Source organism: Pseudopipra pipra, chromosome 6, assembly GCF_036250125.1.
Source record: "Pseudopipra pipra isolate bDixPip1 chromosome 6, bDixPip1.hap1, whole genome shotgun sequence".
In the NCBI taxonomy this organism is placed as follows: domain Eukaryota; kingdom Metazoa; phylum Chordata; class Aves; order Passeriformes; family Pipridae; genus Pseudopipra; species Pseudopipra pipra.
Window position 1 is genome coordinate 17,653,258 of NC_087554.1, and position 25,004 is coordinate 17,678,261.

At 43.0% G+C, this 25,004-nt stretch overlaps 1 protein-coding gene across 1 annotated transcript; it reads right to left on the reverse strand.

Annotated features, from left to right (window-relative positions):
• Positions 1-339: 339 nt before the first annotated feature.
• On the reverse strand, positions 340-24,939 carry LOC135416558 (mucin-2-like). The gene is made up of 21 exons (XM_064659775.1): positions 24,808-24,939; positions 22,548-22,699; positions 21,980-22,118; positions 21,788-21,892; positions 21,098-21,277; positions 19,579-19,818; positions 18,759-18,915; positions 18,441-18,569; positions 17,942-18,068; positions 17,200-17,243; positions 6,824-15,610; positions 6,181-6,345; positions 5,722-5,972; positions 5,098-5,272; positions 3,952-3,995; positions 2,985-3,107; positions 2,780-2,878; positions 2,280-2,402; positions 1,900-1,945; positions 1,371-1,482; positions 340-776 (listed from the first exon to the last, which is right to left on the reverse strand). Exons 1-21 carry the CDS (start codon positions 24,937-24,939, stop codon positions 494-496), a joined length of 11,613 nt encoding a protein of 3,870 aa, XP_064515845.1. The 3' UTR covers positions 340-493.
• Between the last annotated feature and the right edge of the window lie 65 nt (positions 24,940-25,004).

Here is a 25,004-nt window from a genome sequence, read left to right on the forward strand (position 1 = left end):
TTGGACAGTCACCGAAATTGAAAAATGCTGAAAGTTTTATTAATCAAATAAAAGAAAGCAGCTTTGTCCCTGTCACTGTGATGTGTTAGGACCATTAAATCTATAAAAATGTTATGCTATAAAGCTTTCACTAGGGACAGGAAATACAATGTAGCTGCAACGTTTTCTGGTTTTATTTTTTAGAGACCCCTTAATCCTTTTCTTTTTTCAGAAAATAACAGTTTTGTGATCAAGTAGAAATGTGTTTGCATATTTAATTTTCACAAGGTATTTTCCACGCTCATTTGTTTTTACCCTTCAATACTGTATCACTGAAAAAAAAATCCAAACACTACAATGTAATTATTTGCTTTTTTTTTATTTTTTTTTTTTACAAGTAAGAAATGAGAAAAGGTGATAACAGAAGTTGACATAAGATCTGTTAAAGAAGGAGCACAAGTTACTCTAGGGAAGACATGATTTCAGCTTCCCTAGGGTTCTCTGCTTTCTTTTTTCAACGATACATCTTATTAGTTGTGCTGATTTGCCATTGGGAACCAAATGCTGCAGCCTGTTGCAATTGGGAGCTGTATTCTTCAGATTGTTGTGTTTGGGAGTCTTGTGATGCAGAGGTTTGTGAAGAGCAACCATTCGTACACTGGCAGTTTTCCACATATACATAGTTATAATTTATGCTTGTTCCATTTTGGCAAGTCAGGGTCACCTCTCTCGTTTGGGTGCTGAGCTCTTGGCAGCAGCCACACTCATGTTGCATCTGGTTTGCTTCAAGAGAATACCTGTGTTCCACCAGGAAAAAAAAACATCTCAGTAAAAACTGACACACAGAACCTGCTCAGTGACTTTTCTTTTGGGGGTATTTGGTTTGATTTTTGGTTTTTTTATACATCCTCTTTTCCTCCCTCTCAGACACACTTATGAATGTGATTTTAATTACTTGTCTCTTCAATAGTGAAACTGTTCTTGCTTCCATTGAATCTGATTCAATTCAATGGAATCATATAAACCATTAACTTTGTTGCTATTCTGTGATCATAGAATCATGTAGGTTGGAACAGGCCTTTCAGATCGAGTCCAACCATTAACCCAGTACTGCCAAGTCTACCACTAAACCATGTCCTGAAGTGCCACATCTGCATGTCTTTTAAATATCACTTCCTTGGACAGCCTGTTCTGATGCTAGACAACCCTTTCAATGCAGAAATTTTTCTTAACATCCAATCTAAAGCTCCCCTGGTGCAACTCCTCATCTCACTACAACCTCCTTCCAGGTAGTTGTGGAGAGCAGTAAGGTCTCCCATGAGCCTCCTTGTGAGAGACCAATAAAGTATAAATGAAGCCACAGAGATGTTAAATTAATCTTTAGAACTTACACTGAGGAGCCAGGACAATTTCCTTCACAATATGACAGCTCAACAGGTTCAGAAGACTCACAGCCAGCATGGCGGATCACAGTTTTCTTGCTGTAAGGCTTACATTTTGCAGCTTCATGAAAAGAAGAGGGGAAAGTATATTTCAAATCTCTAGTTCAGAACTAAAGGAATGCTAACACAGTTTCAAAGTGCACGATGTTTGATTATTGAGAATCGGCAGTATGTGATGGGGTGGGGAGTGGGTGCTGTGTAAGGTATCTGGAGTTTTCAGATTATTCTTTGATTTCAGCTCTAAAAGTGTCTTTGGAAAATAATGCAGAGGCCTGAGCATTGCTGGTTTGATTTGTGATATTAAGTATCAGGAAAACAAATCTGCATTTTTCTTTTGAATAAATAGTGAAACACAGGGTCTTCACATATAGAATATGTGAAAACAGGGGGAGTGAAGAATCCTTCCGTCCACTCAAAGATAGTTAGAAGTTGAACACAATCCTCTTTAAGTAGAACACATAAACACAGCATTACTTACGTTTACATATTTTGCAGCAGCCATCGGACGTAGTCTCTGTTTCATCCTTTGTAAAAGTAAAGGAGGATTTGTATTAGTGCATGGATGACAATCATGAGTAAGAATATGAGTTAGCAGTATTGATACTGGGCAGAAAGCGCCTCTGTGATGAACCCTAAATGAAACAATGAATGACTTGCTGTCCTCATCATAGAAATCTTGAATCCTTGTAGCCTCATAAAAAAATACTAAGCCTTTCTTATTACTAATGTTACAGCAAGACTAATTTAATTCTTAAGACATTCCTGCAACTTCAGTGAAACTAATTTGTTGTATTCTTCGTTGTCCCTCCTTGCTCTTTTGAACTGCATTCAATCAGTGAAGAATTGATTAAAACTTACAGGATCGCACTCTCCGGGTTCGTAGTCAGGGCATACTCTCTTACTTTGGACTGCAACAAACTGATCTTCAATTTTTTCACATTTGTAATGGCTGCATTGGTCGAGTGGCAGGATCTCATTAACCTAAGATTTTATAAGAAAAGCAAAAGTTTTTTTTCATTGTCATCAAGTATGTCAGAGCTAATTAAGTTCTTACACCTCAGAGGTTCTTAGATGCTTCTGAAGTTCTTTCAAGTGGCAAAAATGAAATTCTGCAAACTGCAGCTAGCTTGAAAGTTTAAATCCTGGATCTGAACACTCAGACCCCAAATTAGAAATCATTGCCCCATTAACCACACATATCAAGAATTTGCCATTCCAAGTAAGTGTTCAGTTCAGAAAGCTGGTGTGTTGTTTTCAGAGTAATTTCAGTATTATATTTTTACTAGTAAGGGACATAAATTGACTCTTAGCTGTTATATCAGCTAACAGAGAGATCTGAAATTGAAAGGAGTACTTACATTGAGTACGTGAACAGTGTTGTTACTTAGTTTGACTTTGCAAGCTACTTCGATACACTTCCCACAGCACTCTCCTTCCTCAATCATATATTGATAGCCCTACTCATAAGGAGATGAAAAAGAAAGTATGTTGAATTGGTGATGGAGAATTCTAATCTTGCTGTAACTGAGGACTGACTGGGCAGCCTAGAGAATCTGAACTCACCAGTGGGCAAGATGTTTCACACTGAACCGTTTCACAATGCACAGTGTTAGCATTAGTCACTGGATCTTTCTCGGAACTGCAGGTACATTTCTTACATGAATTGATTACTACTGACTTTCCAACCTGGAAGACAGAAAAAAAACCCCAACATTCAAATGGCAACAGTTTCCATATAATGTATAGGCAGAGTTGAATACATTGCTGAGAACCATTAAGATTGCTGAAATCCAAGTGCTCCTGAGTTCTTCAACTCTCTTTGAACACAGAGTTGTTTGGCTTCAAGCCTTGCAGGAAAGCACACAGTAAGAGGAAACTAAATGAAGCAATGTAAAAAAGAAGAGTAAATTAATAAAATGAAGGTAAGACTAGTTTATACTGTCTCATTATTTTCCCAGCTTTTCAATGCTCCATTTAAGAATCTTTTTTCTCTATAAGTCATGTTCAGTGGTTGTAATTTGAAAATGGAGATTAAAATAAGCATATACATAAGTAGAGGTATAACTTTACACATGGATTTTAGTCTTTTGAAATGGATCCCCAAAGGCTCCAATGCTAATGCTTCAGTTTTGAGTTAATGACCTAAGTACCAATTTTAGCAAAAAGGTTTAGAGTATCAATTAAAGCAAAAATGCTAGCTTTGTTTTTTTAAGGTTCTCTGTGCTTGCGCTGAGTTTGCGCTATTCATCAGATTGTTTGGGAAATTCATTAGTTCCAGAAGCAGGAGGGAGCTTAAAAAAGAAAGTACAGCACTAAAAATAGTACACTCTTCTTTTCTGCTACACGTTGTGGAACATTTCTGGGATCAATTTGTTTTTGACATTAAAAAAACTGAAAAACTCCCAGTTAAGGGTGAGAGATAAAAAACCCACATGTGCTGGGAAAAGAACTTTCTCAAAGACTTATTTTGGTAGAAAGGATGTACTTTCCACTTCCAGCAATATACTATACAATGCTATAACATTCTCACCGTGTACAATGTACCGTTAATCACACAGACATCAGGTACTGGTTCTGAAAAACAAAACAAAAAATTATTCCAGAGTAAACTCAAACTGTGAAACTTCCTGAGAAGTCAAGATGTTATCAAGTTTTGTTAGTAACACAGAGAGTATGGAAAACTTGAATTCAATCCTCCTACATGCTTAGACCTCATAGGTAGTGGATGTTTAAGTAAAGTTTCGTCATTGAGATCAGCTGGAAGAGTTGGTGAGGAATGGCTTCAAACTCAAGCTATTCATGAAAAATCCCTTTTTTGCCCTTTCAATATCTGATTCACTTCAAATTAAATTAGTTGTTTCCTCTTTGAACCTTAGAAGTCCAGTCCAATAATATTCAAAGATGCTTTAGTTACTGATTCTTTATGACCTCTCAGAATGTGGTTGGATGGAATACTGACTCTGAGTCGAAAAAGAGTGTCTTTCACAGAACCACTTCAAACTTGCCTGTTCCTTTGTTTTGACTTTCCTGTTTCAAGCTTAATTTATGGGTACTTTTTTCTTTTTATTCTTTTGCACGCATATATGTATATAAAAATTTATGTATATAAATAAACTTGTATAGCTGTAGGATTTTTAAATTTTCATGAGCATTCAACGACATTGTAAGTATAATTATTTTTTTTCATACATTGGCAATTCAATTACTGATAACGCTTCACTTTGTATTATTGCTTCCTGTTACTTGCTCTTGTAGTTAATTGTTAAGCTTTTTGCTGTGCTATTCTTATGTTTATGCATCTTAGTTTAGCTGCAGCTGGGCTAATGTTAATGTGCTCCAACGTTACATTAATAACATTTTAAAAAATGCATTGACAACATTTATGATTACAGATGCAGAGATAGTTGAGCTATATAGACTTCATGAAGGTTCAAAGTATTATCCTGCTATCCCACCCATTCTTTCATCAAAGTTAATTGAAAATAACGTTTTGTTTTTAAATAAAGATCTAAAGCACATTTAGCCAAAAATTGATGTGTGTTCACTGAGACAGAACAACTTAAGGTTTTGCTATTATTGTGATACATGAAGAACTTCCTTAGGTATCAACAGAAGTGCAAATGTAATTTATTGGAATGTGTGGTGTGGTGTTTATATATGTATTTTTAATACTTACGGCATTTAAATTCAGGACAACATGGGTCTTTTTGCGGTAGTACAACCATGGAGACAAATCCTAGGTCACAAGTTGTTTCCTTTGTTGTTTGGCATGGGAGCGGCTGGCATTGCACAGTAGCAGTGAGGGAGTCACAGACACATTTCTGGCATTCACTTATCCAGCTCTCTCCAGGCTGAAAATATGTAAATGATTTATTCTCAAATGCTCTTTCTAGCCCTAGTTGTTTTGTTTCAGCTTAAGATAGACTCAAAATTGGTGGGAAGTTCAGATTAGAGTTTTCTTAGCATACTATTAAGAGCAGGAATGCTGAGAACAATTTTCTTCTGCATAAAAAGAAATATACTTTACTTTTCATACATAGTCTGCTTATTTCTATGGCATTTAAATGTCTTTTATTAAAAACAAATAGTCTGCCATGGTCTTAGTGAGCTTTTCCACCTACAGATTACTTAAAATAACCTGGTAATACCGAGTTAAAGAATTGTGTGTTATCAGGTCATTTGTTACACAGCCAACTTCCTTATTGAAATACTTAGAGGTTGATTTGAATTGGCTATTAGAGGACAGAAGTTGTGCTGGTTTTGCAACAGTGATATATTAGAAAGTAAGGAGGGGAACCACCTTTCGTGGAGGATTGACATCAGTACAGTTTCTTTCTGCTGAAGTTGTGAGGGATGTTGCTGTGGTTGGTGAGGCAGAAGACAATACGTGATCTGTGGATGAGGTGCCTTGTGTTGTAGTTGTTGAAGCGACTGAAGGGACAGGAGTTGTCAAAGGACACGGCCCCTGGAATGGCTCAATTTCACATTCCTTGCTGCAAATTGCATAAAAATTACAGCCAGCTCTGTCTGTTCTGTTGTATACCACTTCGCCTGTAGAGGAAAATTGGAGGAGAAATTACAAGACAAATGAAAATACTTAGGGAGAAAAACCAGGAAAATGCTGTGAAAATATAAAGTGTGTTCATCTATAAAAAGTTCTATGTTTAGATTATTTTGAGTGGTTATCCTTACTTGAATAGTGTCTTACGGGTTTATATTGCTTATAAAAATTTTTATAATCAAAAAATAAGGCACTTACCAGGAGAAAATAAAGTATCAAATACATGACAAAAGCATGGAGTAACTCTGCTGGACGCAGCATGGGTACTGGCTTCTGTTGTCACAGATGTGCTGGTGGAAGAACTGAATATTGCAGAAGTGCTTGTTGTAATATGACTTGATTGTGATGTACCAATTGTAGCAACTGTTAAATACAAATAATAATTTAATTTGAAGCACAGGATTTTTATATAAGAATTTTAATACATTCAAGAGGTCTTTTCAGTATTCTAGCAAAACGAGTGAACATTTTGTTGCATTCAAATACTTGACCTATTCATAAGTGGAGATTCTGAAAATTTTTTAGTTATACATTGAATATTGTGTGGCATTTGGCAACTCTTAGGACATTTAGCTCTAAAGTTTTCAAAAGTTTCAATATCACCACTTTCTGCCCTGAATTAAGGATTAATACTACAAAGCTGAGTTGTCTAACAGAGATACTAGAGGCAGAGGGGCAGATTGATTAAAAATTCGTTTATGTGTTTCAAGAAATAGATATGGTGACAGAACCACAGAATCACAGATTCACCTAGGGGCAGAAGTCAAAGACCAAAGTGACACGAATGTTGTTCTAAAGAAAAACTGGGAAATAAACCTTACAGAGGTAAACAATGACATACCTGGACTGACTGTGGGACTAAAAGTTCTGGGAAAAACAGTGGTAGACACACTTTCTACAGTAGAAGAAACAATTTCAATAACACCTATGGTGCTTCTGGTTCCAGACTGAGGAACAGTGGTAGTGGGGACAGCTGTGGTGGCAGCAGTGCTTCTTATTTTTTCTTCAGGAGTTCTGGAAGCGGTTGTGGCAGAAGTTGGAGCCTGGGTTGCCACCGTGGAGGTTTCTCCTGGAGCAGTTTTGGCTGAGGCTGTTGTGGTGCTTCCCACTGTGGTCCTGGAGGTGCTGGCTGTGCTGGTGGCTGGTGTGGGCACTGTTGGTGTGGGTGTGACGATGATGGTGGTTGTGCCTTCAGTCTGAGGGGGAGAGGTCCTGGTGGTGGTTGCGATGACGGTCGTGCCTTCATTCGTTGGGCGTGTGGTGGTGGGGACAGCCGTGGTGGCAGCAGTGCTGCTTATTTTTTCTTCAGGAGTTCTGGAAGCGGTTGTGGCAGAAGTTGGAGCCTGGGTTGCCACCGTGGAGGTTTCTCCTGGAGCAGTTTTGGCTGAGGCTGTTGTGGTGCTTCCCACTGTGGTCCTGGAGGTGCTGGCTGTGCTGGTGGCTGGTGTGGGCACTGTTGGTGTGGGTGTGACGATGATGGTGGTTGTGCCTTCAGTCTGAGGGGGAGAGGTCCTGGTGGTGGTTGCGATGACGGTCGTGCCTTCATTCGTTGGGCGTGTGGTGGTGGGGACAGCCGTGGTGGCAGCAGTGCTGCTTATTTTTTCTTCAGGAGTTCTGGAAGCGGTTGTGGCAGAAGTTGGAGCCTGGGTTGCCACCGTGGAGGTTTCTCCTGGAGCAGTTTTGGCTGAGGCTGTTGTGGTGCTTCCCACTGTGGTCCTGGAGGTGCTGGCTGTGCTGGTGGCTGGTGTGGGCACTGTTGGTGTGGGTGTGACGATGATGGTGGTTGTGCCTTCAGTCTGAGGGGGAGAGGTCCTGGTGGTGGTTGCGATGACGGTCGTGCCTTCATTCGTTGGGCGTGTGGTGGTGGGGACAGCCGTGGTGGCAGCAGTGCTTCTTATTTTTTCTTCAGGAGTTCTGGAAGCGGTTGTGGCAGAAGTTGGAGCCTGGGTTGCCACCGTGGAGGTTTCTCCTGGAGCAGTTTTGGCTGAGGCTGTTGTGGTGCTTCCCACTGTGGTCCTGGAGGTGCTGGCTGTGCTGGTGGCTGGTGTGGGCACTGTTGGTGTGGGTGTGACGATGATGGTGGTTGTGCCTTCAGTCTGAGGGGGAGAGGTCCTGGTGGTGGTTGCGATGACGGTCGTGCCTTCATTCGTTGGGCGTGTGGTGGTGGGGACAGCCGTGGTGGCAGCAGTGCTTCTTATTTTTTCTTCAGGAGTTCTGGAAGCGGTTGTGGCAGAAGTTGGAGCCTGGGTTGCCACCGTGGAGGTTTCTCCTGGAGCAGTTTTGGCTGAGGGTGTTGTGGTGCTTCCCACTGTGGTCCTGGAGGTGCTGGCTGTGCTGGTGGCTGGTGTGGGCACTGTTGGTGTGGGTGTGACGATGATGGTGGTTGTGCCTTCAGTCTGAGGGGGAGAGGTCCTGGTGGTGGTTGCGATGACGGTCGTGCCTTCATTCGTTGGGCGTGTGGTGGTGGGGACAGCCGTGGTGGCAGCAGTGCTGCTTATTTTTTCTTCAGGAGTTCTGGAAGCGGTTGTGGCAGAAGTTGGAGCCTGGGTTGCCACCGTGGAGGTTTCTCCTGGAGCAGTTTTGGCTGAGGGTGTTGTGGTGCTTCCCACTGTGGTCCTGGAGGTGCTGGCTGTGCTGGTGGCTGGTGTGGGCACTGTTGGTGTGGGTGTGACGATGATGGTGGTTGTGCCTTCAGTCTGAGGGGGAGAGGTCCTGGTGGTGGTTGCGATGACGGTCGTGCCTTCATTCGTTGGGCGTGTGGTGGTGGGGACAGCCGTGGTGGCAGCAGTGCTTCTTATTTTTTCTTCAGGAGTTCTGGAAGCGGTTGTGGCAGAAGTTGGAGCCTGGGTTGCCACCGTGGAGGTTTCTCCTGGAGCAGTTTTGGCTGAGGCTGTTGTGGTGCTTCCCACTGTGGTCCTGGAGGTGCTGGCTGTGCTGGTGGCTGGTGTGGGCACTGTTGGTGTGGGTGTGACGATGATGGTGGTTGTGCCTTCAGTCTGAGGGGGAGAGGTCCTGGTGGTGGTTGCGATGACGGTCGTGCCTTCATTCGTTGGGCGTGTGGTGGTGGGGACAGCCGTGGTGGCAGCAGTGCTGCTTATTTTTTCTTCAGGAGTTCTGGAAGCGGTTGTGGCAGAAGTTGGAGCCTGGGTTGCCACCGTGGAGGTTTCTCCTGGAGCAGTTTTGGCTGAGGGTGTTGTGGTGCTTCCCACTGTGGTCCTGGAGGTGCTGGCTGTGCTGGTGGCTGGTGTGGGCACTGTTGGTGTGGGTGTGACGATGATGGTGGTTGTGCCTTCAGTCTGAGGGGGAGAGGTCCTGGTGGTGGTTGCGATGACGGTCGTGCCTTCATTCGTTGGGCGTGTGGTGGTGGGGACAGCCGTGGTGGCAGCAGTGCTTCTTATTTTTTCTTCAGGAGTTCTGGAAGCGGTTGTGGCAGAAGTTGGAGCCTGGGTTGCCACCGTGGAGGTTTCTCCTGGAGCAGTTTTGGCTGAGGGTGTTGTGGTGCTTCCCACTGTGGTCCTGGAGGTGCTGGCTGTGCTGGTGGCTGGTGTGGGCACTGTTGGTGTGGGTGTGACGATGATGGTGGTTGTGCCTTCAGTCTGAGGGGGAGAGGTCCTGGTGGTGGTTGCGATGACGGTCGTGCCTTCATTCGTTGGGCGTGTGGTGGTGGGGACAGCCGTGGTGGCAGCAGTGCTTCTTATTTTTTCTTCAGGAGTTCTGGAAGCGGTTGTGGCAGAAGTTGGAGCCTGGGTTGCCACCGTGGAGGTTTCTCCTGGAGCAGTTTTGGCTGAGGGTGTTGTGGTGCTTCCCACTGTGGTCCTGGAGGTGCTGGCTGTGCTGGTGGCTGGTGTGGGCACTGTTGGTGTGGGTGTGACGATGATGGTGGTTGTGCCTTCAGTCTGAGGGGGAGAGGTCCTGGTGGTGGTTGCGATGACGGTCGTGCCTTCATTCGTTGGGCGTGTGGTGGTGGGGACAGCCGTGGTGGCAGCAGTGCTTCTTATTTTTTCTTCAGGAGTTCTGGAAGCGGTTGTGGCAGAAGTTGGAGCCTGGGTTGCCACCGTGGAGGTTTCTCCTGGAGCAGTTTTGGCTGAGGGTGTTGTGGTGCTTCCCACTGTGGTCCTGGAGGTGCTGGCTGTGCTGGTGGCTGGTGTGGGCACTGTTGGTGTGGGTGTGACGATGATGGTGGTTGTGCCTTCAGTCTGAGGGGGAGAGGTCCTGGTGGTGGTTGCGATGACGGTCGTGCCTTCATTCGTTGGGCGTGTGGTGGTGGGGACAGCCGTGGTGGCAGCAGTGCTTCTTATTTTTTCTTCAGGAGTTCTGGAAGCGGTTGTGGCAGAAGTTGGAGCCTGGGTTGCCACCGTGGAGGTTTCTCCTGGAGCAGTTTTGGCTGAGGGTGTTGTGGTGCTTCCCACTGTGGTCCTGGAGGTGCTGGCTGTGCTGGTGGCTGGTGTGGGCACTGTTGGTGTGGGTGTGACGATGATGGTGGTTGTGCCTTCAGTCTGAGGGGGAGAGGTCCTGGTGGTGGTTGCGATGACGGTCGTGCCTTCATTCGTTGGGCGTGTGGTGGTGGGGACAGCCGTGGTGGCAGCAGTGCTGCTTATTTTTTCTTCAGGAGTTCTGGAAGCGGTTGTGGCAGAAGTTGGAGCCTGGGTTGCCACAGTGGAGGTTTCTCCTGGAGCAGTTTTGGCTGAGGGTGTTGTGGTGCTTCCCACTGTGGTCCTGGAGGTGCTGGCTGTGCTGGTGGCTGGTGTGGGCACTGTTGGTGTGGGTGTGACGATGATGGTGGTTGTGCCTTCAGTCTGAGGGGGAGAGGTCCTGGTGGTGGTTGCGATGACGGTCGTGCCTTCATTCGTTGGGTGTGTGGTGGTGGGGACAGCCGTGGTGGCAGCAGTGCTGCTTATTTTTTCTTCAGGAGTTCTGGAAGCGGTTGTGGCAGAAGTTGGAGCCTGGGTTGCCACCGTGGAGGTTTCTCCTGGAGCAGTTTTGGCTGAGGCTGTTGTGGTGCTTCCCACTGTGGTCCTGGAGGTGCTGGCTGTGCTGGTGGCTGGTGTGGGCACTGTTGGTGTGGGTGTGACGATGATGGTGGTTGTGCCTTCAGTCTGAGGGGGAGAGGTCCTGGTGGTGGTTGCGATGACGGTCGTGCCTTCATTCGTTGGGCGTGTGGTGGTGGGGACAGCCGTGGTGGAAGCAGTGCTGCTTATTTTTTCTTCAGGAGTTCTGGAAGCGGTTGTGGCAGAAGTTGGAGCCTGGGTTGCCACCGTGGAGGTTTCTCCTGGAGCAGTTTTGGCTGAGGCTGTTGTGGTGCTTCCCACTGTGGTCCTGGAGGTGCTGGCTGTGCTGGTGGCTGGTGTGGGCACTGTTGGTGTGGGTGTGACGATGATGGTGGTTGTGCCTTCAGTCTGAGGGGGAGAGGTCCTGGTGGTGGTTGCGATGACGGTCGTGCCTTCATTCGTTGGGCGTGTGGTGGTGGGGACAGCCGTGGTGGCAGCAGTGCTTCTTATTTTTTCTTCAGGAGTTCTGGAAGCGGTTGTGGCAGAAGTTGGAGCCTGGGTTGCCACAGTGGAGGTTTCTCCTGGAGCAGTTTTGGCTGAGGCTGTTGTGGTGCTTCCCACTGTGGTCCTGGAGGTGCTGGCTGTGCTGGTGGCTGGTGTGGGCACTGTTGGTGTGGGTGTGACGATGATGGTGGTTGTGCCTTCAGTCTGAGGGGGAGAGGTCCTGGTGGTGGTTGCGATGACGGTCGTGCCTTCATTCGTTGGGCGTGTGGTGGTGGGGACAGCCGTGGTGGCAGCAGTGCTGCTTATTTTTTCTTCAGGAGTTCTGGAAGCGGTTGTGGCAGAAGTTGGAGCCTGGGTTGCCACCGTGGAGGTTTCTCCTGGAGCAGTTTTGGCTGAGGGTGTTGTGGTGCTTCCCACTGTGGTCCTGGAGGTGCTGGCTGTGCTGGTGGCTGGTGTGGGCACTGTTGGTGTGGGTGTGACGATGATGGTGGTTGTGCCTTCAGTCTGAGGGGGAGAGGTCCTGGTGGTGGTTGCGATGACGGTCGTGCCTTCATTCGTTGGGCGTGTGGTGGTGGGGACAGCCGTGGTGGCAGCAGTGCTGCTTATTTTTTCTTCAGGAGTTCTGGAAGCGGTTGTGGCAGAAGTTGGAGCCTGGGTTGCCACAGTGGAGGTTTCTCCTGGAGCAGTTTTGGCTGAGGGTGTTGTGGTGCTTCCCACTGTGGTCCTGGAGGTGCTGGCTGTGCTGGTGGCTGGTGTGGGCACTGTTGGTGTGGGTGTGACGATGATGGTGGTTGTGCCTTCAGTCTGAGGGGGAGAGGTCCTGGTGGTGGTTGCGATGACGGTCGTGCCTTCATTCGTTGGGCGTGTGGTGGTGGGGACAGCCGTGGTGGCAGCAGTGCTTCTTATTTTTTCTTCAGGAGTTCTGGAAGCGGTTGTGGCAGAAGTTGGAGCCTGGGTTGCCACCGTGGAGGTTTCTCCTGGAGCAGTTTTGGCTGAGGCTGTTGTGGTGCTTCCCACTGTGGTCCTGGAGGTGCTGGCTGTGCTGGTGGCTGGTGTGGGCACTGTTGGTGTGGGTGTGACGATGATGGTGGTTGTGCCTTCAGTCTGAGGGGGAGAGGTCCTGGTGGTGGTTGCGATGACGGTCGTGCCTTCATTCGTTGGGCGTGTGGTGGTGGGGACAGCCGTGGTGGCAGCAGTGCTTCTTATTTTTTCTTCAGGAGTTCTGGAAGCGGTTGTGGCAGAAGTTGGAGCCTGGGTTGCCACCGTGGAGGTTTCTCCTGGAGCAGTTTTGGCTGAGGCTGTTGTGGTGCTTCCCACTGTGGTCCTGGAGGTGCTGGCTGTGCTGGTGGCTGGTGTGGGCACTGTTGGTGTGGGTGTGACGATGATGGTGGTTGTGCCTTCAGTCTGAGGGGGAGAGGTCCTGGTGGTGGTTGCGATGACGGTCGTGCCTTCATTCGTTGGGCGTGTGGTGGTGGGGACAGCCGTGGTGGCAGCAGTGCTTCTTATTTTTTCTTCAGGAGTTCTGGAAGCGGTTGTGGCAGAAGTTGGAGCCTGGGTTGCCACAGTGGAGGTTTCTCCTGGAGCAGTTTTGGCTGAGGGTGTTGTGGTGCTTCCCACTGTGGTCCTGGAGGTGCTGGCTGTGCTGGTGGCTGGTGTGGGCACTGTTGGTGTGGGTGTGACGATGATGGTGGTTGTGCCTTCAGTCTGAGGGGGAGAGGTCCTGGTGGTGGTTGCGATGACGGTCGTGCCTTCATTCGTTGGGCGTGTGGTGGTGGGGACAGCCGTGGTGGCAGCAGTGCTGCTTATTTTTTCTTCAGGAGTTCTGGAAGCGGTTGTGGCAGAAGTTGGAGCCTGGGTTGCCACCGTGGAGGTTTCTCCTGGAGCAGTTTTGGCTGAGGGTGTTGTGGTGCTTCCCACTGTGGTCCTGGAGGTGCTGGCTGTGCTGGTGGCTGGTGTGGGCACTGTTGGTGTGGGTGTGACGATGATGGTGGTTGTGCCTTCAGTGTGAGGGGAAGAAGTCCTAGTGGTGGTTGCGATGACGGTCGTGCTTTCTTTTATCAGGCGTGTGGTAGTGGGGACAGCCGTGGTGCTGACGGTGCTTCTTATTTTTGCTTCTGGAGTCGTGGAAGCGGTTGTGGCAGAAGTTGGAGCCTGGGTTGCCACCGTGGAGGTTTGTCCTGGAGCAGTTTTGGCTGAGGGTGTTGTACTTCCTGCTGTTGTCCTGGAGGTGCTGGCTGTGCTAGTGGCAGGTGTGGGCACTGTTGGTGTGGGTGTGATGATAGTGGTGGTGCCTTCATTTGTCTGGGCACTGGTCCTCAGCGCAGCTGTTGTGCTTCCAGTGGTTGTGCTTTGTCGTTGGGGAAGTGCTGAGCGAGTAGTTGTCAATGGTGCAGTTTGGGTTGCTGCTGTGGTGGTTTCTGGAGGGTAGTATGTGGTGGAGGTCTTCACTGTGGTCTGTGGGATCGCTGATGTTGTCTGGCAGTGTTTACGGTCACAGCAGAACACTGAGACCTCATAGTCAAAGCACATCGGGTACTTGACAGTCTGATCCTTATTTCTGCATACAAGCCCAGTGTCAAGGCTGCACTGAAATTTTTGTTCCATTATTTGCACAATTCTGTCAGGGTAATCTTTAGCACGGCACGTGATGTTTTGTGGCTTGTCGCACAGTGAATAACCAGCAGCTCGGATATTTTCAAATGTCTCAAAGTCTCCATTTTCGTTACCAGGTGTAGGGGAGTCCACATCAAACCACTGTGTCCAGGCACAGCGCTCCTCACAGTTGTCTGTGGTCTTGGAGGTACTGGCAATAATGGTGGTGGCTGGTGTGGGCACTGTTGGTGTGGGTGTGACGATGATGGTGGTTGTGCCTTCAGTCTGAGGGGGAGAGGTCCTGGTGGTGGTTGCGATGACGGTCGTGCCTTCATTCGTTGGGCGTGTGGTGGTGGGGACAGCCGTGGTGGCAGCAGTGCTGCTTATTTTTTCTTCAGGAGTTCTGGAAGCGGTTGTGGCAGAAGTTGGAGCCTGGGTTGCCACAGTGGAGGTTTCTCCTGGAGCAGTTTTGGCTGAGGCTGTTGTGGTGCTTCCCACTGTGGTCCTGGAGGTGCTGGCTGTGCTGGTGGCTGGTGTGGGCACTGTTGGTGTGGATGTGATGATGGTGGTTGTGCCTTTATTTGTCTGGGCACTGGTCCTCAGCGCACCTGTTGTGCTTCTAGTGGTTGTCTTTTCTTTTTGGGGAAGTGCTTCAGGAGTTGTGGAAGCAGTGGTGGATGATATTGTTGTTTGAATAGCAACAGTGGATAATACATTCGGAAGGGTTGCTGCTGTAGGGGTTTCCGTGCTGCCGGTGGTGGTTGTAGATCTGCTGGCAGTGCTAGTGGCTGTGTTGGGCACTGTTGGTGTGAATGTTGGGACAGTTGTGCCTTGTGTTGGCAAGGCAGTAGTACTGGAGACAGCTGTGGTGCCAGCAGTGATTTTTGTTTTTGATTCAGGGAGAGTGGAGATGGTATTGGGTGGTGTTGGAGCCTGGGTTGTCACAGTGGAGGTTTCTGCTATAGGAGATGTGGTTTGGTAACCTGTTGTTGAGATTTGAGATGTTCTTGCTGTAACTGAAGTTTCAGTCACAGTAGTTGTTTTTTCTCTGTCATTTGGTGATGTTGTAGTTACTTCACTCTTTTGCCCTTCGGTTTCTTGTTTTTGTGTTGTCGGTTTTATCTTTGTCTGTACTGTGAATTGTGTTGATTCTACAGCAGTAGTTGTTGTGAATTCTCTTGTGGTTATTGGTGTTGTAGATTGTATTTCAGAACATGGTATGTATCTGCAGCATGATATTCTGATTTCATAATTATAGCACTGCTTAGATTCTTGGTCCTGGTTATTGCATATTAATCCTCTGCTTTGACTACACTGTATTGTTTGGTTAAGGTGGTTAATTTCTGTATCCGGGTGTTCTTTGGCTCTGCATTGAACACCATTAGGGTTTGTACACACACTGTATCCTTTTTCCTTGAGATTTTCAAATGTTTCATAATCTCCACTGTCCTCTTTGTTTTCAGGCTGAGTAGAATCATACCATTCTGACCAGGTGCACACATTTTTCACACATACAGTTGTCACTGGTGTTGCAGTTGTCATTTCTGTAATTAAAAGGAGGAACCGTAAGTCTTGTCTGCTCTTATTAAAGAAAGTGCCAGGAAAAATTATTCATCTTCCATATATTTTTTGTTGTATATAATTTTTTATATAATGTACTATTTTAATTTTAGTGAACTTGCTTAGACAGTCTTGAATTTAATTTCTAAAGTAGTTTTTGACCTTTCGTCTATATTATTATAATTATAGTGGTACTTTCTGTGACATCTATTAAAAAATTGTAGCTAAATAAAGCTAATCTGATATCCTTTGCATGGTACATTAGTACTTAGATAATATAATCTCATGATTTCTATGGTATAAGTAGAGGAGGTTTTATTCTCCTTGCTATTATCTCTGTATTTATTTACTCTTAACTGCATAACCATGCAGACTTTAAAATATTTTTACAGAATAATGACTTTTCTACTTATTTTAATATTATAACATGTAACACATTTATAAACCTGAAATATAATACATATATTTAACATATATATTTAACATACATGTATTTTGCATATAGTGCATTATAATAGAGAATACACATATAGTATATATGAAATACAAAATCTAATAAGTATTTTCTAGTTATTTTAATAAGATTTTTTTTCATATTCTTAGCATTATGAAGATGACCACGTGGAATAGATACCACTTGCTTCACATGAATGTTGCTTAACAGAAGACTTAAATTTGAATATTTAGTTCTTCCTGTAGTATAATTTTTGCGAATATTTCTCAAAATTACTGAGAATTTGGTCACTGTAATGAATTAACTGCAGGAATAAAGTAGAAGTGTACTGTGGGAGTAGAAGGAAACTGTTGATTTGGTTATTAAGTACAATTAGGAAAGGTTCTAAACAATGGTTATAAATAGTTTGAGCATTTCCTCAAACTAAATTTCTTATCTTCAATTGGTAGTAATGTGCTCTGTAGTTTAAGAAATGGCAGCAATTGTCTTTCATGTTTTCAGAAGTTGGTCTAGAACTGCTGGTTTTTGTTAGCAAGGAAATTAGAAGATTCTCCAGGATGCAATTATTAGTAAGCTCTATTATTTTTTTCCCCTGGATAAACCATGGTGAAACAGTGGAAATTGGATTTGTAAGAAATACTGTACTCATTTCTACATCCTTATTATGGTCTTCTTTGGCAACTGAAGCTGCCAGGTGAACTGGTGGCTCCAGCAGAAGTCAGCGTTTTCAAGTAAAATTATATGCCATTAACTGATGAGAAAATCCTCCCTTTCAGCTAATTTTCAGTCACTCACAGAAATTTTCACTTATTTTAAAGATTATTCATGCATACCTGAAGTAGTAGTTGTAGGCTGACTTGTAGAAAATGTAAATGGGGTTGTTGTAAAAATGCCACATTTAAAGATGTTCCTGCTTATTGTTCCATTGACATCGCATGTTGCACTGAAACACCATCCAGTTCCATCCGTGGTGTTATAGATGAGTTCACCATATTTATAGCTATTTCCTTCATAAATGCAGTGGCAGGCTGTAATTCAGAAGAAGTTTATTGTCAGGAATCTATGAAAAGGTAATATCCATTATTTCATTTTCTTAATAATTTTTCTTAGCTGTCTTACCTTTATCATCAAACTTGCACTGTAAACCTTCTGATGTGCACTCACTGAAATAGAAAGCATAAAAACCCATATTTTTTTGATTGTGATGTACTTTGTTTAGTCATCTTTCTGATAAATACTGGCATCAAAAGGCAAGGCACTTTATATTTGCTTATTCCTTTAGTGTCCAGTTGGTTTTGTCTTCTTTTTGGCCATCATTTTCTCAAATCTTTCTTTATATTAAACCCAAACTTATAAATAGAAGTGAAGTTACATTTTACACAAAGCTACAGGTAGAAATCTTAAGGAAAACTTTCCTTATTTCCTTCATATCACTTTTCTTGCACTTACAATGTTTCTGTACTAAATAGCAGGCTAAAAAGGGAGACTAAATACTCAAGCGATATAAGTATGTAATAAAATACTTGGAAGTAGGTCACTATTAGATATCTTTAGTTCTGGCACAATGTTTTTCCTGCCACAGGAAAGTGAAATAGAGAAAGCCTGGTCATAAAGGACTTCTTGTTCTTAATGTATCTTTATGCTGAGAATTTGCAATATAATCAGGAACAAAATCAATAGAACATAAAATCATATAAAACCTTCTTACTAATGTAGTAAGAAAACCACCATTAGATAGTAAGGCATTATTTTTACACAGGCAGCATAGCCTAATCCTGTCATGTAAACGGAACGTGCAATTTCCCACTTTCTTTTGATCGTTTTTCCTTGTATATGATGAGGCTGGTATGTTAAGTCTTACCATATATTACATTCATCTCGTTTATATATCTTTCCATCTTCATCATCATAACAGTCACAGAGACTAACACACTTCATCTGATCCTCATGGAAATATGGCTTGTCTGGTGGGCAGTTAGGGTAGCAGCCTGGAGGAAGGAAGGAAGGGGGCATGTACCAGGTAGAAAAGGTAAGAATGAGATACTGTCAGCAGAAGTTTTATTTGTGTAGAATGCATTTTCAGGTCTTGTTTTTAATTGTCATAACATTTTTTTTTTTTTTCCAGTAACTCTAGTAAGTAATGCAGAGTACTAGCATCAGCAGAGCCCATCCACAAGGACTTAGTCTTAGAGATATTTTTCACTCCAGTTTCCATACTCTGCCTCCATTCATGTGGATATAATGATATTGAAGAGAGTTGAATTGTGCAAATGCAGCTAATGGGAGAAATACACTCCATTAAAAGCAATTAAAAATATAATAATATGTACCCTCCAGAAGGTACTTGCAGCTCTTTTTACCTTCTAAACCTGGCAAGTCATTGAGGCATTTTCCACTTGGGTTCCTACAGGTCTTCATACAGGAGGCTCCACAAGGCTTATAGTGCCATTCACATTCTCCTTGTTGATTGTAGTAATCACAGAACAGTGCTAAGGAGAAACAGAAAGTTGGACATGTTCAGAAAAAAAAAAAGTGCAAATATCTTAAGCATGAAAAATCTACACAGTGAGATTCTAACCCACCTATGTAAGATACTCACAGCATGTTTCAAGGACATCAGCAAGACACTGTACATTTAACTACACTTTTAGAAGAAGTGTTTATGACATAAAACTCACGACAAATTGATGGGCTTCTCCAGGCTACGCATACACCAACTTCACTGCATGCTTGGGCATAGGCAGCTACTGCTGTACAGAAGCAATCACAATCTCCTCCACTGTCACAGGCACAAGCATCTGTCACACATGCTTGGTAATATTTTGCTGGTTCAACCTGTTAGTAAACAGAAATGTGATACTATACATCTTGCCTTCTAAATTCTTTCTTAGCTTTGCTAGAGTAATTTTCTTAAAATTGTAGTATCTCAGAAGGAAGGCCTACGCCGGTAATTTCTTTTTCTTTTGTAAGACACGGTTGAATGCTAGAGCTGATGCCAAATGATACATTCAAATCATATATTGACAGATTTTTAGACACCCAGACATGTGTTCTGGGGGAAGATTAGATTAATTTTCCTGAGAAATATTAGGCAATTGCACAGAGTTATCTGGCAGTGTTTGGTATGTACTTAGTGTCAGATAAAGGCTATGCTGATACTTCATTTCTATGTTATTACTATGTTGAGCTTGTGTTCTGTACCTGGTATATGAGAAATTTTTATTCAAGTCAGGCTATAAGGAAATACATAGCAATTATGAAATTATTATTCTTTTGTAATATGTGGATAATTCTTATGAACTTAATGTCTTTTTATTTCTTACAGGTAGGGACTATAAATCTGTCCCACTCAGTGGGATTCAGATTGAAGTTTTTCTGACACTATCTGAAGTGAAATATGCTAATAAGTGAGACATGCATGTTAAAATATATGAGGATAGCACCTTCAGTGACACACAGACTTAGTTTTCACACAATAAACTTCTGCCCTGGTAATACCTGAGAGTGACAGGCAGCAAAGACGTTGCTGTTGATGATGCTACACTGCTTCTCTGACCAGGACTTTCGGTAAGGGTTGGTAGAACATGGGTCCTTGATGTCGTTAGCATCAGGACATGTAGAGGATACTTTCCAGCTGTTTCCAAACTCTAGGACATTCTCTACTACAGATTGACTCCTTGTAGTAAAGTCATTGATGCTGTTGCCATCATAATTTCCACAGAGGCCACAGATCTGGCCCTACAAAAGGAAGTAAATAAAATAATAATGGATGTGAGAAAACTTGAAACAACATCTGAGACTGAAATAATACTTGAAATGCAGCTCTTGGAATGGTGCCATTAATGGTGCCATTCCTTTCTATCAGTCCTGAACATCTTCATGCTCTGTTTCCTCAGCAACAGATCATGACCACTAAGGCTAAAAGGATACTGCTCTTGACTTTTCTTCTTTGAAATCTGAACAATAAAACCATCTTTGTCATTGTAACCTTCTGCTTTGACAAGAAAATGAGGACTCAGCTGATTAAGATTTACACTTAAGCCTTGTTTTATACAATAGATGTACATAAAAACAACCAGCCTTATAAAGCTGTCATAAGTATTACCAGTTCAGCCACATAATCTACTCATTGTGTCTTTACCACTAAGACTGTTTACAGGTATAAAAAGAAATAACATTTTCCTTGCACATCCAGAAATATCCCTCATTATAAATGTATGGATCTGTACAACTGTGATAGGCTACAATAGATGCTGTACTTTCTCTATGAATCTAAGGTGCATACTTTCTGTATTACTACTATTTTTATAAAATACCAGTGGGTGAGGCAGCAAAAGAACCTGTGGTACTGAAGCAAGTTGGTATATCTAGATCTAAATTACGCTTTCTTTATATACCTAATTTAAATGTCACAGTGGTATACAATAAGATAGCAAACTCCTTATTTACTACAGTTTTTAGTACTTATGTATCATAAGCTAGGCAAATGAGTATGACAATGGGAATGCATTTTCCTTATCACCTGTGTAGTTACAAGCTTGAAAAATATGTGGTAGCATACAAGAGGCTTTCACTCATAATATTCACTCATAATACACTTCCTTGTTCCTGAAGTATAACAATTTGACTTTTGTGTCAATGAGAATAGGAAATAATGGATTACTTTCAAGATCAAGATTACTCAGTTGATTTATACACATGTAGTTATGTAATTTTAATAAGGTCTGATAACCTTTACCAAGGTTCAGTGGGTAATTTTAACAAAGTCAAGTCCAAAATAATGGTCTGCCAACTCAAGTTCTGTCAGGCCAAATAGGCACTGAAAGCTGCCTTCAGAGCTCAGAACAGCAGAAGGACATCATAGCTTCCTGAGGTGCCAGAGGAATGAAAAACAACATGGGATGTCTTGCAGCAATGCTAAAGACATCACCTGTTCGGGATCTTGGCAGGGTCTCAACAAAATTCACACTCAGACAAATCTGGACTGTATATTGCCATTTAAGTGCTAGTTCCACACCTTAAAATCAGGGCTGAGCTTGATGAAGATGCTGGTTTTCTTGTCCCACATGAGGATCAGTCCGCTTGTGGTCTCAATTACCAAGTACATACCCATATAGCGGATTGTGTATGGCACCTCATCATTTTGTCCTCTCTTTACTACACTGACATGTTCTTCACCAAGTATCAGTTCATAGCTCTGAAACAGGAGGAAAAGGTGATTAGAAATGAGCTCAGTAGCTCTCAGACCTGTTTTTCTGCTTTTAAGAGTACTATGAATAGTTTATATAATGAAAACAAATCAGCAAAGTTATATAGCTCAAAACTATATTGCTCAGATCTCAGGTTCCTGGAAATGTGGTAAAAGATAATTTAAATGGCATAGGCCTAAAAAGGGTCTTTTGACTGTCATGGAGGAACTACATTGCATAGAATAAAAGAATATTCTGACACAATAGGCTAACTTTCTGTTAAAAACTATTTTTCCGTAGTTTTACCAAGAGCGGTATAAGATAGTGTGGGAAATGGAAAATATAGAAAGCTAGGAAGCTCTACCAAATATTTCACTTGCATCTAATGTAAACCTAACTTAATAGTTGAATTGCTTTTTAAAATATTTTCCAACTTCCTTGAAGCAATGGATACCTAGGCTTCTCCTAAGCCTGAATAGATACAGAACAAAACTGGTCTATATGCAAAACCTTATTACCTCTAAGAAGACTTTGATGGATTTTGAGCAAGTTGTCCCAGTGTTGCCACAAGGAATATTTTCAGTGACAACCCTGAAGGTCCCGTTGGCTAAGCCACAATGGTCCTGGGTAGAGAATAACATTTAAAAATATATTATTTTTACAGACACCATCAAGATTACCTCACACTTGTTATTGTTAACTATCAGTACCTGCACTAGTGTGTATTCACAGTTTCCATTGAAGCTGAACGTTTTGTCATCAAAGGTATTATAATGACCATCTCCATAAACAGCACAAGTGCCCAGACACTGATTTTTGGTACATTCCCACTTCCTATTCTTGCATACACTAGAAAAGAGAATAAAATATATTAATAATAGAACAACTCGCTGTTTTGAGTAGACATACCTCAGCAATCAGTATTTGTTTGGCAACTTACCCCTGGTATATGTTATATTGATTATGGAGTTAAAGTAGTCTTTTACATTTTTCATGTAAAGAATTAAAACAAAGTTCTGTTCTGCTACTCTGAATACATTAACTGCAAAACAAGATACTTAATGAACCCTGTAGTCCTAAATGTTTCTTCCCATTCTGTGCTTTGGCCATCTAATACAGATCAGAAGGCAACCTGGTCATGCTGTGTAATCCAAAACAAGAAGATCCATCAACTGATTAAATGTGCAATCCAAATCTTTCATCACTGCTGTACTATTTTAAGATCTTTAGAAAGACAAATGAGGGAACCAGGAATGTTACTTCCACAGATGTATTTACCAGGTGTTACAGTCAGAGTTGATCTTTTCCCCAGGCTGATACATGGCTTCATTGTGAATGCAAGGACATTCATCTTCAGGAATACAACCACCATTTCCATCTAACACAAGCCCATTTGGGCACATGCAGCCAGATGTACATTGTGAGCTATACTGGAAAAGACAAGAGAAAGACATAATTTCAGAATGAAATAATCACATTAAGAAAAGGAAGATTAAATTATCATAAAATGTCTTTATATGTTCTTTTTGCTGCCCAGGTTAAATGGGAGAGAACTATGAAGTACTTCTAGGACAACAGAACAAAAAGGAAGTTATTAGCCATTGAATTAATAGAATATAAATCTGTTAAAGATAAATGTTTTATGTATGCCAATCCTCATTGTTCTTGTGAAATCTGTGAAATTTAAAATACATTGGATCTTGCACTTTGTAGTGGGTGATTTGTGATTGAATGGACTTTTAAAAAGAAAAGTAAGTAAAATCTTTTTCTGGTTTGGTTGAGCTACACTGAAATTGTTTATCTGATATGATACTTATTTATGAAATGCCATGTGGCCACCAAGAACCTAGGTGGAGTAATATTATTAGATGTGCAAGAAGTTCACAAATGCAGCAGGATATGAGAAAGAATAATTTCTCCTAGACAGTTTTTAGCCACTAATTTTCTCCTACAGAAGTCAAATGTGTGATAGAGCCCTAGATTTTTCACTACTGGTTCCAGTTACCTGCAGTAGCTGAAGTAAGGTAAACACTAATCTCAAGATCTAATTTGGATGTTACTTTACTATATTTTGATCTAAGGGTCCCAGTGCTGAAGCTTCATAACATTGTTTTGCTATGAGAATAAAGTATCCGTGTTGTAGATGTTGAGTAGATCCAATGGATCAATTACTTAACAGTAAGAGCACAAAGCATGGAAGCACCATTCAGCCATGACATACTTACACACTGCATATCCAGAGTCTGGCAACTTTTTTGACATTCTGCTCCAGTTTTTCCTGCAGTGATGTTTCTACAGTCAAAGTAGACCATGGGAGATTCACAGACTAGAGGAAGGAAAGTGAGAGTAGTAAAGAAATGACATAGAGTTTATTCCACAGTTGTAGCCATTAAAACCATCTAAAAATTCTTCGGAAATTCCCTACTTCAATTAGTAGATATTGTTGTCCCTATTCAATCTGTTGATTAGATACACTTCAGAGCACTGAATTCTCAGGAAAATAACTCCACGTTATTTCAGAAAAAAAGGTCTTTATGCAAAAAGAGGTCTTATGATTAATGTAGGCACATTCCTGCCTTTTATGATAACTATTGCACTATAACTAAATGAGAAATACTTCTATTAAAAATCCATTAAGAAGAATCAATTCTATGAACTATCCTCTGCAAAATCTGACAAAGAGAAAAAATAAGTGGAAGATTATTTTCACCTGGAGTTGGATTCGGTGCTCCAATGCAATTCAGTCTTCCCTGGACACAAGAGCTGTGAGAGAGGAAAAAAACATATTCCAAAATGCTGTTTTGCAGTCTCAGGAAAAAATTTCCCTTAATAACACTACACGTGCTGCTTCCATATGATATCCATTATTGCTTAACAGGAAAATTCATAGGTTGTGACGAGTATACATCTCTGCTTGTTATTTACATTCTCATAAGATCTCTCCTTGCTGGTATTGTCATAAATTTATACTTGAAAAATTATGGAATTAAATAAAAAATGCCCATAAATATAGTTGCTCTATCCATCTAGAAATATCATAGAAACATATGGATTGGAAAAGACCCTTAAGATGGAGTCCAACCAGCACTGCCAAGTCCACCACTAAACATGTCCCTAAGTGCCACATCTGCATGTCTTTAAATACCTCCAGGGATGGTGACTCAACCACTTCCCTGGGCAGCCTGTTGCAATGCTTTACAGCTCTTTCAGTGCAGAAATTTTTAACATCCAATCTCAAGCTCCCCCGTGTACCTTGAGGCCATTTCCTCATGTCCCCTATCACTTGTTACTTGGGAGAAGAGGCAGACCCCCACCTTGCTACAACCTCCTTTCAGATAGCTGTGCAGAGTGATAAGGTGCCCCGAGTCTCCTTGTCTCCAGGCTAAACTTCCCAGCTCCCCCAGCCGTGCCTCATAAGACTTGTGCTCCAGACCCTTCACCAGGTTTGTTGCCCTCTCTGGACTTACTCCACCACCTTAATGTCTTTCTTGCAGTGAGGGGTCCAAAACTGAACACAGGATTTGAGGTGCACTCTCACCAATGCCCAGTACAGATGGACGATCACTGCCTTAGTGTCAAAGTACAGGTAGTCAACATCCACAACCTTTCCCTCATCCACTAAGTGGGTCACCTGGTCATAGAGGGAGATCAGGTTGGGCAAACAGCACATGCCTTCCCTAAACCTATGCTAGCTGGGCCTGATCCCCAGGTTGTCCCGTATGTGTCACATGATGG